We start from the raw sequence: 14,344 nt of genomic DNA, 5'->3' as shown, positions 1-14,344 counted from the left end.
ATGACAACCCTGTCGGGTAGAGTGGGCTGGAAGAGTGACTGGTGTAAGGATTTGAACCCAGGCCTCCCCAAATTCCTGGCCTTGGGCTGCATACACACCGGGCATTTAAGTGTCTGGGGAAAGGTGCAGGGAACTGTAGCTCTGTGAGGGGCAAACTACAGTTCCCAGGATGCTCTGGGGGAAGTCCTGCGCTTTAAATAATATGGTGACATTACCAGGTGCTATTTCAGCTCCCTCTGATCACTGGTTCCTGGTCCCTTAAGCAAACCAGAGAAGCAGAGACGGAAAGGGTAAAAGACCCTCTAAACAAAGTGGGGGGTTTCTGAAACAGTTCTGGGGGCCACTCACACTGGCCCCTGTCATTCCTCCCAGTGGTATAGCCTTGGGGAGCGTCTCGCAGCCCTTCTTCCCTATTCCTCCCCCCTGCCCATCATTTCTTCTCTTCTCTCAAACTCTCCAGCTCTCAAATCCCGTCCTCACAAATTAGGTCAGGGTTTGCAAATTTGCTGCTGGCAGCAAAAGTGGAGGTCGCAGGCAGGAGCAGACAGGGGAGGGGGCTGGCGGAAAGGAGAGGGGGGGGGACTTTGTGTCGGCTGGTGCAAAAATAGCCTATAGCTTCCCCCCGCCCCCCCCCCAAGGATTTGGAAGGGGGGAGGTCTTGGCAAAAAATGGGGTTTGTGCCAAACTCCCTGCAACGGTGTCTTGAGCCGGTGCGTGGCCAGGGTCCGCTTTGCAAGGTTGTTGTGATTGAATGATACAGAATAAAGGCCGAAGGATCTCCCAGAGTGGGAGAGAGCTGATTTGCGGGTGGCCAAGCGATGAGGAGGTTTTGGGGGGGGAAGGCTGTGGGTTGAAATTAAGGGGGCATCAGGAGCAGTTAACTTCTAGGGCAAAAGGGGACAGGACACCCCCCTCAGCTAAGGGGCAACAGGGTGATCTTCCAATCACTGCACTGCATGAGAGGAAGCCCCCCCAAAGCCCCCCCCGGTGGGTGCCAGGAACACCGGAAATCCATGCCTTTAAAGGTTTGCTACAGGCCAATATTCAACAGGTGCAGCCACAGGGTTGAAACGCTGCACCTGTTGAATTTCCACCTTCTGCCCCACAAAATGTGGCAATCCCATTTATGGGTCTGGAGAGCAAGCAGAGCCAGTGTGAGTTTTCCCCCTAGGGGTCAGCGAATGTTTTCAGCAGGGGGCTGGTCCACTGTCCCTCAGACCTTGTTGGGGGCCGGACTATATTTTTTTGGGAAAAAATGATCAAATTCCTATGTCCCACAAATAACCCAGAGATGCATTTTCCATAAAAGCACACATTCTACTCATGTAAAAACACCAGGCAGGCCCCACAAATAACCCAGAGATGCATTTAAAATAAAAGGACATATTCTGCTCATGTAAAAAACACACCGCTTCCCGGACCATCCACGGGCCGGATTTAGAAGGCGATTGCGCCGCATCCGGCCCCCACCCCGGGCCTTAGTTTGCCTACCAATGTTCTAGCACATACGCATTCTGTTTTTTCCGATTGGTACAAAGTTACACATTTGTTTCCTTGCTGACCCCCTGATTTCTGGAGTGCCCTGAGTGCGGATCTTACCATCATGGCTTAGAGATGGAGGAGGAGAGCGAAAAAGACATGGCAGTCTGGGAAATCAGTAATTCACTTTCCAACATTGCAAATGTGATTTCCAGCATAATTTTTAGCTTGCTAAAGGTTTCTGTAGGTTAGCAGCTCTTGCACAACTTACTCGTGAAGCTGTCGAGAGCTCATGCGCTGTAATAAACAAGATAATAGAATTGTAGTGTTAGAAGGGACCCCACGGGTCATCTAGTCTAACCCCCACAATGCAGGAATCTCCAGGCCAGCCAGCCATCCAACCTCCGTTTAAAAACATCCAATAAACGAGAGTCCGCCACCTTCATTTCACCACCACTGCACATGGTAATATTTTAATTCTGAATTTTCAAAAATTTTCGCCACCCACCCTGGGACCCACAGGTTGGAGGGCAGGTAATAATGACACTAATTGTTAAAAGGCCAAATGGCAGACTTGGGGAAATGGAACGCTTCCCTGCCAGAATGTTGCGTCAGAGGCAAAATGTCTTCCAAAATAAACAAGTTCAACGCTCATCAGTATTCTAGAAGATCCAGGTTGGGAAGACATGTTTGGAGAGAGGTGGTGTCTGGAGAGACACAGATAGCAGAAGGCAGAAAAAGCAACGCAACATCCACCTGAGGATTGTGTCTCAAAGGGAAACAGAAAAGGATTGTGCTGTCGTTCACCTCTTCTGTTCTTCGCCCTTTTTCCAACAGGTGCTCACTACTTGGCGAATCTATCTCTTTGGGCTAAAGGTACCAGCCAAGGTGAGTGGAGGAACAAATGAGAGATATTGTGTGTGTGTGTGTGTAATTTAAAATACATTTATACCTCTTTACACACCGTACATTTAAAGCACAACAATGTACAGTTTTTTGTTTGGGAATTGTAACTCTGTGATGGATAAACTACAGTTCCCACGATAATTTTTGGGAAATAAAGTGCTTTAAATGTATCACTGCGTACATCCTGATCTCCGAGCAGTGAGAGACTCCCTGGGTCCCAGTGCTTACCCCAGAGTTCGGTTTCCTTGGGACAATGGTGTTTTTAAGATAAACGGTTTTATTTACACATATAACCTGGCTCACTCCCAGAGATCTTGCTTCCCCATTAGGTTCTCAGGGAAGCCACAAGTAGATCACTTTGGGATCCAGTACAGAGCAAGAGAAAACTCTGGGTCTCCGGCTTCCAGTGTCAGCCCAAAAAATGTACACCTTGGCCTGTTGTTCTCCATCGGGTGAGGTGGCAGAAGGCCCGTCTCCATGGCAACAGGGCAACCTCTTTGGACATGTAAATGGTGGTACTTCACTGGCCAGCTAAAGCTGTTACCTTCACAAAGGAACTGGCTTGGGCCGTTCAGCAGGTTTCCTCTTATCCATTCTAACCTCACAGGTACAGGATCACAGGCTTAGAAGGGACCCCTGGGTGTCATCCAGACTGACCCACCCCAAACTATAGCAGTATGATGCGTATGCAGCCTAACAGTCATGGCTTCCTCCAGAAAATCCCAGGAACTGTAGTTTCTTTGTTTGTTATTACATTTATATAGCCACCTTTATCTTCCAAGGATCTCTAGGCTTCTGGCTTTCCTCCTCCATATTCCATCCTCACAGCAAATCTGCAAGGCGGTTGTTTATCCCTCAGAGAGCTACGATTCACAGCATCCTTAAAACTCCCATTCTCAGGATTCTTCAGGGGAAGTTATGCGCTTGAATGTGTGCCGTGGATGCGACATTCGCTTCTGTCGCGTCACAACAAGTGACTCTTCTTTTCCCTCCCATGCAGCTCGAATGTTCGTTCAATGTCCTGGAGATCCGAGCCTTAAACGCCCTTCATCACAACCAGGTAGGAGCAGGGGGGATCTCCCGCAAAGGGGTGCTCTTACGATACAATCATCTTTATTGTCATTGTCCCATACAGAACAACGAAATTGAAAAAATCCACATCAGACATTCAAAAACCAACAAGCCTGCTATCCCAGCCTGGTTAGCCCTCTAAAAACTCTGATAAGGTAAAGGGACCCCTGACCATTAGGTCCAGTCGTGGACGACTCTGGGGTTGCGGCGCTTATCTCGCTTTATTGGCCAAGGGAGCCGGCATACAGCTTCCGGGTCATGTGGCCAGCATGACTAAGCCGCTTCTGGCGAACCAGAGCAGCACACGGAAACGCCGTTTACCTTCCCGCCGGAGCGGTACCTATTTATCTACTTGCACTTTGATGTGCTTTCGAACTGCTAGGTTGGCAGGAGCAGGGACCGAGTAACGGGAGCTCACCCCGATGCGGGGATTCGAACCGCCGATCTTCTGATCGGCAAGTCCTGGGCTCTGTGGTTTAACCCACAGCGCCATCCGCGTCCCTTAAAAAAACAACAAAAAACCCCTCTGATACCCCATAATTAAATACAGTATACTCCCACAGAGACTACCTTATACTGCATTTAAAACCAAAATCGCATTTGGACAGAAACTGTTTCTCAGGCGGCTAGTCCTAGTCTTTATAACCCTGTAACTTCTTCCAGAAGGCAGAAGCTGAAAGAAATCATTTCCGGGGTGCGTACTATCCTGCGCTATCTCTGCAGCTTTCTTATGGCACCTGGAAGCATAGATTTGATCCAAGGTGGGAAGAGTACACCCAATTATTCTTTCCGCAGTCTTTACAACCCTGGACAGCATTGTTTTTTCCCCGGACCGTGCAGTTCCCAAACCACACATGATGACGACATTGGTGTCTGTCGGGTGCTGACGACCTTTTGCCTTCCTTCCGCATTCAGATCCTGGTGGAGACGGAGAAGGCCAACTACAGCTTGAAATTCCCCACCCCGGAAAGCGCTGACCAGGTCACGAGGCATGTCAACACTTCCTTAGCCAAAATCTTCCCTAGCCCGGCCTCTGTGTGAGTATGAAGAAACCATAGGGTGGGGAGAACATTGGCTGCGGGTGGCGGGGTTGCCAAATTCTCAGCTGTTTGCCGTAACTGCACCTCTCACGACAACTTGTGTGTGTGGGCGTGAGCAGAGGACCAAGGTGTGCTTCCGTGTTGTGGAAAACATGGAGGCGACGATGATGATAAACTACAGTGGTACCTCAGGTTACATACGCTTCAGGTTACAGACTCCGCTAACCCAGAAATAGTACCTCGGGTTAAGAACTTTGCTTCAGGATGAGAACAGAAATCGTGCTCAGGTGGCCCGGCGGCAGTGGGAGGCCCCATTAGCTAAAGTGGTGCTTCAGGTTAAGAACAGTTTCAAGTTAAGAACGGACCTCTGGAGCGAATTAAGTACTTAACCCGAGGTACCACTGTATAGAAAAGGCCAGAGTCACACAGCACAGTGTTGGTGTTGACCTTTTAAGCCCTAAACAGCCTCGGCCCAGTATACCTGAAGGAGCGTCTCCACCCCATTGTTCACCCCGGACACTGAGGTCCAGCGCCGAGGGCCTTCTGGTGGTTCCCTCATTGCGAGAAGCAAAGCAACAGGGAACCAGGCAGAGGGCCTTCTGGGTGGTGGCGCCTGCCCTGTGGAACGCCCTCCCACCAGATGTCAAGGAAATAAACATTTAAACTACCTGACATTTAGAAGACATCTGAAGGCAAACCTGTTCAGGGAAGTTTTTAATGTGTGACATTTTAATGTATTTTTAATCTTTGTTGGAAGCTGCCCAGAGTGGCTGGGGAAACCCAGCCAAATGGGCGGGGTACAAATAATAAATTATTATTATTATTATTATTATTATTATTATTATTATTATTATTATTTCTTGTCTGTGTGGAACTGACTTCCCTTTCTAAATTCTAACGTGGAATGTATAGGATTTTCACCACAGAGATGCTAAAGGCTAGACTAGCAGCCTTCCCTCGCAGCCGGTACACACCAGACATCCAATTTCTTGAGCTTTCATCCTGATCTGCTTGTGCATAGCTTTCATTGCGCACCCAGCATTAATTCTGATTTGTTTGCAGGGTGTTTACGCAATAGCTCCATGGCTGGAGGCTGGGTGCTTCTGAAAACCAGTTGCTGGAAGCGGTAGAAGGGGGGAATGATGTTTTTCTGTTGCCCTCAGGTCTTCCTTGTGGGTTTTCCTTGCTTGGCCACTGCGAGAACAGGACGCTGGACTTGATGGGCCTGATCCAGCTGCCAGTCTCTTCTCATGCTTTTAGACGTCTCCCCATTAGCAATCCATAGCCCATCATTTTCCAAGCCACAAAAAGTCTTTCTCTTTTTTAAAGTGGATTTTTAAAAAAATGCTAGGGCGTAAGAGTGCTTCAGACCACTTTAGATCTGCGAATCTCCAAACTCCTGAAATGCGCTTGACTCCCTCTTGTGTGCCCCACAACTCCTGTTTGTTCCAGCCAGGCGCCAGGGGCGCTGGGAGTTGTAGTTCAACTTGATTTGGAGGTTAGAAGAGGTTGGCACAGAGAGAGACCGCCCTGTGCCTGCTGAGAAATATAGCTTTTGACAGTGGGGTTTCTCCCCCACCCCCCAAATTGTTTTCATACTAATTGATTTCTATCTCCTGGGGTTAACAACATCCTTGCAGAGGCAGAGGTGGCTTGGCCCCCAAAGCCACCCCCCCTGTACCTACGGGACCGCCTCTCCTGGTATGTCCCACAGAGGAACTTACGGTGCTCAAATAAAAACATCTTGAAGGTCCCGGGCCACAGAGAGGTTAGGCTGGCCTCAACCAGAGCCAGGGCCTTTTCGGCTGTGGCTCCGATCTGGTGGAACGCTCTGTCCCAAGAGACTAGGGCCCTGCGGGACTTGACATTTTTCTGCAGGGCCTGCAAGACAGAGCTGTTCCACCAGGCCTTTGGCCAGGGCACAGCCTGACTCCCTCCTTTGGCAATCCTCACAGAACTCTAGCCCAATGGTTACCATTGGTTTGATTTGAATTAATTTTATAATGAATGGTTTTAGAGTGTTGTGTTGTACTGTTGTACTGTTTTATTGTTGTTAGCCGCCCTGAGCCGGCTGGGGAGGGCGGGATATAAATATTATTTATTATTTTTATTATTATTATTATTATTATTATTATTATTATTATTATTAATTTATTATTATTATTTCTCATGCCTCACCCTTAATCCCAGAAAGCCGGACCCCAAGGTTGTTCTGGTGCCCCCCATTGCTGGTGTCTCATAAGCAGAGCCTTGCTGGAACAGGTCAAAGGGCCCTGTGGTGCAATGGGCAATGCATCTTGCTGTTGACCCGAAGGTTGATGGTTCGAGCCCACCCCGGGACGGCTGTGGGCAGGGTGCCTGCATTTCAGAGGGGTTGGTCTAGATGACCCTCGGGGTCCCTTCCAACTTCTCAATTCTATGATTCCAAGAGTGTGTGTGGGGGGGGGAAACCTAGTCCAGGATCCTGTTCTCACAGAGGCCGCAGCGCGAAGCCCAAAAACAGGACCAGAGTGAAATAGTGGGACAGCTCTCTCCCTTCTTGCGATCCTCAGCAACTTGTAGCGCTCCATTTCCTGACCCAGACAGCTGAGTTCCCTTGCAAGGGGATTTTAAAAATCCCCTTTTTGAAAGAGTGGAAGGAGGAGGCAGGCAAACAGGCGACAAGCTGTTAGGGCGGGGCGGCCAAATGTTTTGTTCTCCGGACGTTGCTGAACTACAGCTGCCGTCATCGCTGGCCATTGGCAGTGCTTGCCGACACTGATAGGAGTTGTAGTTTGGCAACACCTAGCGGGACCAAAAAGGGTCCCCCACCGCTGCGTTAGGGACGAGGCGACCCCCAAATTTACAGAGGTGTGCGCATATCCCTCGCACTTTCCGTGCAGCAGTGTGGCAGAGTGGTTTGTGGAGAATGGGCCTAGGAGTTCAGATCTCTGCTCAGCTATGAATCTTCACTGGGTGACCCTGGGACAGTCACAGTTTCCCAGCCTAACCTATCTCACCGGGTTAGGATGTCCCTATTTTCATCGGAGAAATGTTGGAAGGTGTGGATTATTGTGAGGCTTAAAGGGGGGAACCATGGATACCACTTTAAGCTCCTTGGAGAATGGATGAATGGATCAATAACTTGTCTTGCTCTTGTGATGCAGTATTTAGACAAGACTATCAGATCAATTAAAGCTTGGTGGCGATGGGACTGTTACTATGATTATTTTATTGTTATGCTGTCCATTGTTGTGCTTTTTTATTCCAGTGGTACCTCGGTTTTCGAGTGTCTCGGGAGCCGAACGTTTCGGTTTTCGAACACCGAAAACCCAGAAGTAATTGCCTCCATTTTCGAACGCACCTTGGAAGTCGAACATGTTTTTCACTGCATGTTTTTCAGTTTTTCCAATTGAACTTGCAGCCAGCCCTTTGCACCTCGTTTTTCAAACGTTTTGGAAGTCGAACGGTCTTCTGGAACATATTACGTTTGAGAACCGAGGTACCACTGTACTATGCTCCGTAAAATGTGTGTTTAATGTCGTACACCGTACACTGAGATCTTTTGATAAAGGGCAGTACAGTGGTACCTCGGGTTAAGTACTTAATTCGTTCCGGAGGTCCGTTCTTAACCTGAAACTGTTCTTAACCTGAAGCACCACTTTAGCTAATGGGGCCTCCTGCTGCTGCTGCTGCTGCGCCGCCGGAGCACGATTTCTGTTCTTATCCTGAAGCAAAGTTCTTAACCTGAAGCACTATTTCTGGGTTAGCAGAGTCTGTAACCTGAAGCGTATGTAACCTGAAGCGTATGTAACCTGAAGTGTATGTAACCTGAAGCGTATGTAACCCGAGGTACCACTGTATATAAATTGAATAAATGATAACAGAATAACTCAGGAAATGCCCCTTGTCACAGCTGCCTCATACGCCATGGGACCGTGGAGACCCCAGAGACGCCGCGGGACATGTCCCCTAACTCTGAAAGCTCCAGCTCCACGACGCACAGCATTTGCGGTGAGGGGGGAAGATGGCGAGGCGAGGGGGGGGTGGCGGCCATTGGGTGTGTGGAATGTTCCGGAACCTGCCAGGGTTTTCCCTCCCGCTTCCCAGCGCCCAGAGAAGCAGGTGGTGCGATCTTCATTCACAGGAAATTATATGAAATTTTAATTACAGCCGCTGCATTATGCACTTAACCCACTGACCCGAATCCCGGAAGGGGTGTCCTGAAGAAAACACAAATTGCTTTCCTGGATCGGGCAGAAAAGTGCATTTAGCCCAGCCTTCTGTCTCCAGGGCTAGCAGCCAAATGGGCCTCGGAGGCCCACGATCCGGGCTTGGCGGTCAGAGGCATCTTCTCGCGCCTGCCTCTTAACAACGGGTAATCAAAGGTATATTGCATCAAGGCGGGGAGAGGTTTTCAACCTTTCTGAGTCCACGGCTCCCTTGATCAACTGCATTCTTTCTGCAGGCTCAGGAGCCCAGTTATGTTACCCCTTGCCTGCAGAGCGGGCAGCCCCTCACCCCTTTTCAAACGCCCTTCTCTCCGATTCCCCTCCTTGGGAGTCCTCTGGGCAGCCGCTCCAGGTCTCTGAGCTGCCCCCCATGCCCCAAAGAGAGGTGCTTCTTCACACTGCCCCACAGGGGCCTGGGACTTGTCTGTGCACTCCCAACGTGGGTCCTATGCAGCCTTGGACCCATGCACCTACGGGACCGCCTCTCCTGGTATGCCCCACAGAGGACTTTAAGGTCCACAAACGACAACACCTTGGAGGTCCCAGGTCGCTAGGTGGTTAGATCGGTCTCAATTAGGGCCAGGGCCTTTTCAGTACTGGCCCCGACTTGTGGAACGCTCTGTCACAAGAGACCAGGGCCCTGCAGGATTTGACATCTTTCCGCAGGGCCTGCAAGACGGAGCTGTTCCGCCTGGCCTTTGCTTTGGACTCAGTCTGACCCTCATGTCTTCCCTCCTCTTATGGTTTTGATTAATAATAATAATAATAAAAAATAAAAATAAAAATAAAATTATTTATACCCCGCCCTCCCCAGCCAAGGCCGGGCTCAGGGTGGCTAACAAGCAATAATAAAAACAAGTTGAATGAATACAACTTAAAAACAAGATTAAAATACAACATTGAAACATTAAAATGCAGCCTCATCACAGGAGGAGAAAGGGCTACTACTAAAACGAGGCTGCATTTTAAATTGTATTTTAACTCATATTTTAACCCGTATTTTAATTAACTGGTTTTTTTTTCTTTTTCAATTACATTTTATTGTAATTTTATTGGTGTTAGCCGCCCTGAGCCCGGCTCTGCCAGGGATGGCGGGGTATAAATATTATTATTATTATTATTAACAGCAAGGGCTGAGGCCAGCATCTTACTCACTTTGGGAGGCAGCAGCGGGCACTGCCAGGCCTGCATGGTGGAAAGGCTCCCCCTCAGCACTGGGCACTCAGCTCCCAGGCAGGCATTGGACACAGCAAGCACAAGGAATGCCAGCACAGCGCCTGTCTGCCTGCCTGTCTGCCTGCCCAGCTTCCCACCTATCTGTCCATTCCCAACAGCAAGCGCTGGCGGACTGACTGGCCGGACTCACTCACCCACCATTTGCCTGCGGAGCTTGTAGCCATGGCTGCTGCAGCAAACAGCTGTGCAAGCCTTTGGGAGGCAGAGACTTGAGAGGGCATCAGAGGATGGAGGGAAGGAAAGAAATAAAAAAATTAATCCAGAATGCGGCAGCCACCAAGACCATATAACACCTGAAAGACCTACATTGGCTCCCAGGACGTTTCCGAGCACAATTCAAAGTGTTGGTGCTGACCTTGAAAGCCCTAAACGGCCTCAAAGGCCCAGTAGACCTGAAGGAGCGTCTCCAGCCCCATCGTTCTGCCCGGACACTGAGGTCCAGCTCCAAGGGCCTTCTGGTGGTTCCTTCACTGCGAGAAGCCAAGTTACAGGGAACTAGGCAGAAGGACTTCTCGGTAGTGGCGCCCAGTGGCGTAGCGTGGGGGGTGCAGGGGGGGCCGGCCGCACCGGGCGCAACATCTGGGGGTTAGGGTTAGGGGCGCAAATCCACGGGTTAGGGGGCGCAAATCCACGGGTTAGGAGGCGCAAATTACTTGCCTTGCCCCGGGTACTGATAACCCACGCTACGCCACTGGTGGTGCCTGCCCTGTGGAACGTCCTGCCACCAGATGTCAAGGCAATAAACAACTATTTTACTTTTAAAAGACATCTGAAGGCGGCCCTGTTCAGGGAAGTTTTTAATGTTTGATGCTGTATTGTTTTTGATATTTGGTTAGAAGCTGCCCAGAGTGGCTGGGGAGACCCAGTCAGATGAGCAGGGTATAAATAATAAATTATTATTACTACTACTCCTATTATTATTAGAGGGACAGAGGTCAGTATTGCCTGCGGCACCCCTGACTATCATTCAAGGCACCCCAGGGTGTCACGGCACACTGGTTGAGAACGACTGAAGACAGGGAAGCTCCATGTCAGCCTAAGACATGGGTAGGCAAACTAAGCCCTGGGAACCGGATCCAGCCCAATCACCTTCTAAATCCAGCCTACAGATGGTCTGGGAATTAGCGTGTTTTTACATGAGTAGAATGTGTGCTTTTATTTAAAATGCACCTCTGGGTTATTTGTGGGGCATAGGAATTCATTCATTCCCCCCCACCCAAAATATAGTCTGGCCCCCCACAAGGTCTGAGGGACAGTGGACCGGCCCCCTGCTGAAAAAGTTTGCTGACCCCTGGCCTAAGAGATTCCATTTTCTCGCTGCCTGTGACAAATAGGGGTTTTGGGGAGGTTTGGATTGAATTTGACAGTGGCTCCCAAATCCCCCCCCCCCCCAGATGACTTGAAAATTGCTAAGGATCTTGATTCACCACTTAAATTGTTTTTCTGCCTGTGGTAGCATTTGTAATGCGCTGTGCTAGGAAATGAATGATTCTTAATCTTTTTTTTAATTGCTCCCTTTATTGCTCACATCCTGCATTTTATCGTATTGCGATTTCAATCCTTCAGAATCCAAATTGCAATACAGTAAAACCAAATGCGAGTGATAAAGATCCAATTGCAAATCAATAGGAGCCCTGAATGCAACGGGTGTGCCGCTTCCCGTCTCCAAACACCAAATTCACAAACCACCTGAATGAAGTTTGTGGATTGCTGGTGGTCCATAGACCACAGTTTGGGAACCTCTGGTCTGATAGATTTTCAAAGCTCTTCCGAGCCAGCCTTTGCCGCCTGCGTCTTGTGGCTTTGAGTTCCACATGCTGTTTTGCATGGGGCAAGGCTTCCTTTTGCTTCTCCTGCGCAAACCGGCATGCTTGCAGCCGACCGAGATAAAGATAGCACACCAGCTATTTAACAGCAGTCAATATTGGGTGGGTGTGTAGGGGGATATATGATCCTGTGACCCACATGTGTGGGGTGAATAACCAAAGAATCAGTGGGTGTCTAGATTCAAAATGCTGGGCTTTACGCACTCTTCAGCAGAAGAGGGGCCCCAGCAGCAGAATTTAAACTCACGACATTAAGCAGCAGTATCGTGGAGAACGCAGCCTCTTGAACCCCTTTCATATCCTATTTAGTTGCATACAGCACTCCCCATTTTCTACCCCTCCAAACATTGATCAGAGAAAAGGGGGTGTGACCTAGCTGAGTCTAGGAATCTGCCTCTATGGTCTTAACCCCTTCACACATTAATTAGCACTCATGCATAGTTATGGTTGACCGCAATTTCCCACACACCTTGGCTAAAGAAATGCATTTTGCAGGGAGGAAGAACCAAGAGAGGCATGAAGAGGGTGAAGGAGAAAGTAGTGTCACGCAGGCACAGTCTCAGATTTCTTGGGGGAAACTTTGGAGAGAAGGGGACTTAGGCAGCTGTGGGAAGCTTCAGTCTCCGCAACGGCTTCATAGGACTTAACAGATGGACATAAAAACCAGTTAAGAGACTTATGCTGCAAGATTGGAAAGGCAATCCTGGTTGGATGAAAATCTGACCTTCTTATACTTGTCTGTTTCGTTTAGACATCTCTTTGGACGGCTGATATTAATGTACAAATGAAATATCCCTATTGCCCATCGGCTTTTATCGTAGTGGCTTTAATAATTATTATCTTTTCACAACGACAATGATTTTCATATTTAAAAAAAAATATATATAAAGGGAAAGGAAAACATTGGGTTGGATTCAGGCTTTCCTCACCAAGAGGGGGGAACCATGTACTCCACCTTTTTTTGCTCCTTGCAGAAAAAAGGTGAAATGGGAATGCAAGATACTAACAAGTTGGCCGTGTCAATTGATTTCTGTGGGTCTTCTCTGAGTAGGACTTACGCCAGACGTTTGGGTTGTATTCCACTGGCTTTCCCTCAGAGCACACCCGCCGGGTTGAACAGCCGGGGCGAATTCAGGCCTGTGAATTCCAGTAGGTCTACTTGGAGTAACAGCCGAAAGACATCCCCCGGCATTTGCGAGAACGAGGCCTCCGTACGGAGGAGCCTGAGCGATAATATGCGCCCTTTTACTTTTCCTCAGGAGGCTTTTCCGAAACCTACGCGGCTCTCTGCGACTACAACGGACACTCTTGCCGTGAGGAGGTGCAGTGGGTAAGTCGGTGGACCCGATTCGGAGGCGCCCTCTCCGATAACCTTGAGCAGAGAGACCCCCTTTGCCAGACCAAGGGGGTTAGCGATTGTATTCTGAAAGGGAAACCGCCAGAAAAGTAGCAATTGCTCAGGATGTGGCTGCTTTGTGGCTTTCTAACCTCCTTGCCGGCCACAAGGACTTTTAGGTGGAGCAACTCGTACGGGGCGGCGGTTCCCCCCCCCTTCCGCCTCGCCCAGGGGTTTGGTGCAAATCGAGGCACCTTCGCTCGGTTTCCGAAACCCTCGCTTCCTGCTCTTCTGCTCAAAAACAATCTGCAAATCTGCTCTGGGAGGTTTCTGGGCGAATGTGACAGGCAAATCCAGGCCACAGTCAGTAATGATGGCAGCCTTGGAAAAATATGTGTGTGGCTTGTTTTTGGTTTTTTTGTAGTGGGAAGTTTGGGCTGGAAATAGAGAACCTGGGGGGGTGGAGAAGATCTGGCAGCAGAATGGTTTCGTGCACGCTTTGTGGGTGTATGAAGATGGATATATTATCTTGGTTTTTCTGGCGGGTGGGGAGGCCACAATTTACCTCTTCCTCCATTCAAAACTTTGAAACTCACTGGCTCATCTTGAGCCTACCTCACAGGATTGTTGGGATGGGAGGGGAAAACCTTTTTATGTTGCCCTGAGCTCCTTAAGGGAAACTATATCAATCATCAATTGATCTCTTTTCTTTCTGTCTTATCCCTCGTGCTGTAGGACGTTGACACAATTTACCATTCCGAAGACAACCGGGAATTCAACCTCCTCGATTTCTGTCACCTGGAAAGCCGGTGAGGAGAAGCCACGTAAAACCATCTCTGTTAATAATAATAATAATAATAATAATAATTCATTATTTCTACCCCGTCCATCTGGCTGGGTTTCCCCAGCCACTCTGGGCGGCTTTGAACATTAAAAACTCGCTTACCCCTACCCTACCCTGGTCCACTCTCCATGTAGCCCCACGGACCTCAAACCCATCCTCAAACTGCTATGCGCTCACTAGGCAAGTGCCTCAGTCTCTCCCCTTCTATCTGCAGTATGGGTCTAATAGTGCTGGCCTACCTTGGAAGGCTGTTGTGAAGACTGCCTTGTGAAGCACCCAGGTCGCCCGCACCATCCATTTAAAGTACAGGGCTTCCCCCAGAGAATTCTGGGAGCTGCTCTTTGTGGAGGGTGCTGGGAATTGTAGCTTGGGCCAGGGGCAAACTGCAGTTCCCA

The 14,344-nt window shown here is 49.2% G+C and overlaps 1 protein-coding gene across 3 annotated transcripts in view; it reads left to right on the top strand.

Moving 5' to 3' along the window:
• CARMIL3 (capping protein regulator and myosin 1 linker 3) overlaps positions 1–14,344 on the top strand; it is an 85,838-nt gene that overhangs the window by 21,629 nt on the left and 49,865 nt on the right. For 2 of the 3 annotated variants that reach the window (XM_081886716.1, XM_081886714.1), the window contains exons 3-8: positions 2,317–2,367; positions 3,386–3,445; positions 4,372–4,493; positions 8,392–8,489; positions 13,029–13,099; positions 13,841–13,914. In XM_081886716.1, coding sequence (XP_081742842.1) covers positions 2,317–2,367; positions 3,386–3,445; positions 4,372–4,493; positions 8,392–8,489; positions 13,029–13,099; positions 13,841–13,914 — 476 coding nt within the window. Of the gene's footprint in view, positions 1–267; positions 291–1,853; positions 1,945–2,316; positions 2,368–3,385; positions 3,446–4,371; positions 4,494–8,391; positions 8,490–13,028; positions 13,100–13,840; positions 13,915–14,344 lie in introns of those variants that run through there. The other variant, XM_081886715.1, reaches the window with a different exon arrangement.

This window comes from Podarcis melisellensis (assembly GCF_964234715.1).
Source record: "Podarcis melisellensis genome assembly, chromosome: 13".
NCBI classification, from domain to species: Eukaryota; Metazoa; Chordata; class Lepidosauria; order Squamata; family Lacertidae; genus Podarcis; species Podarcis melisellensis.
Note: the sequence above shows the minus strand (reverse complement) of the source record. Positions and strands in the feature narration are given on the sequence as shown.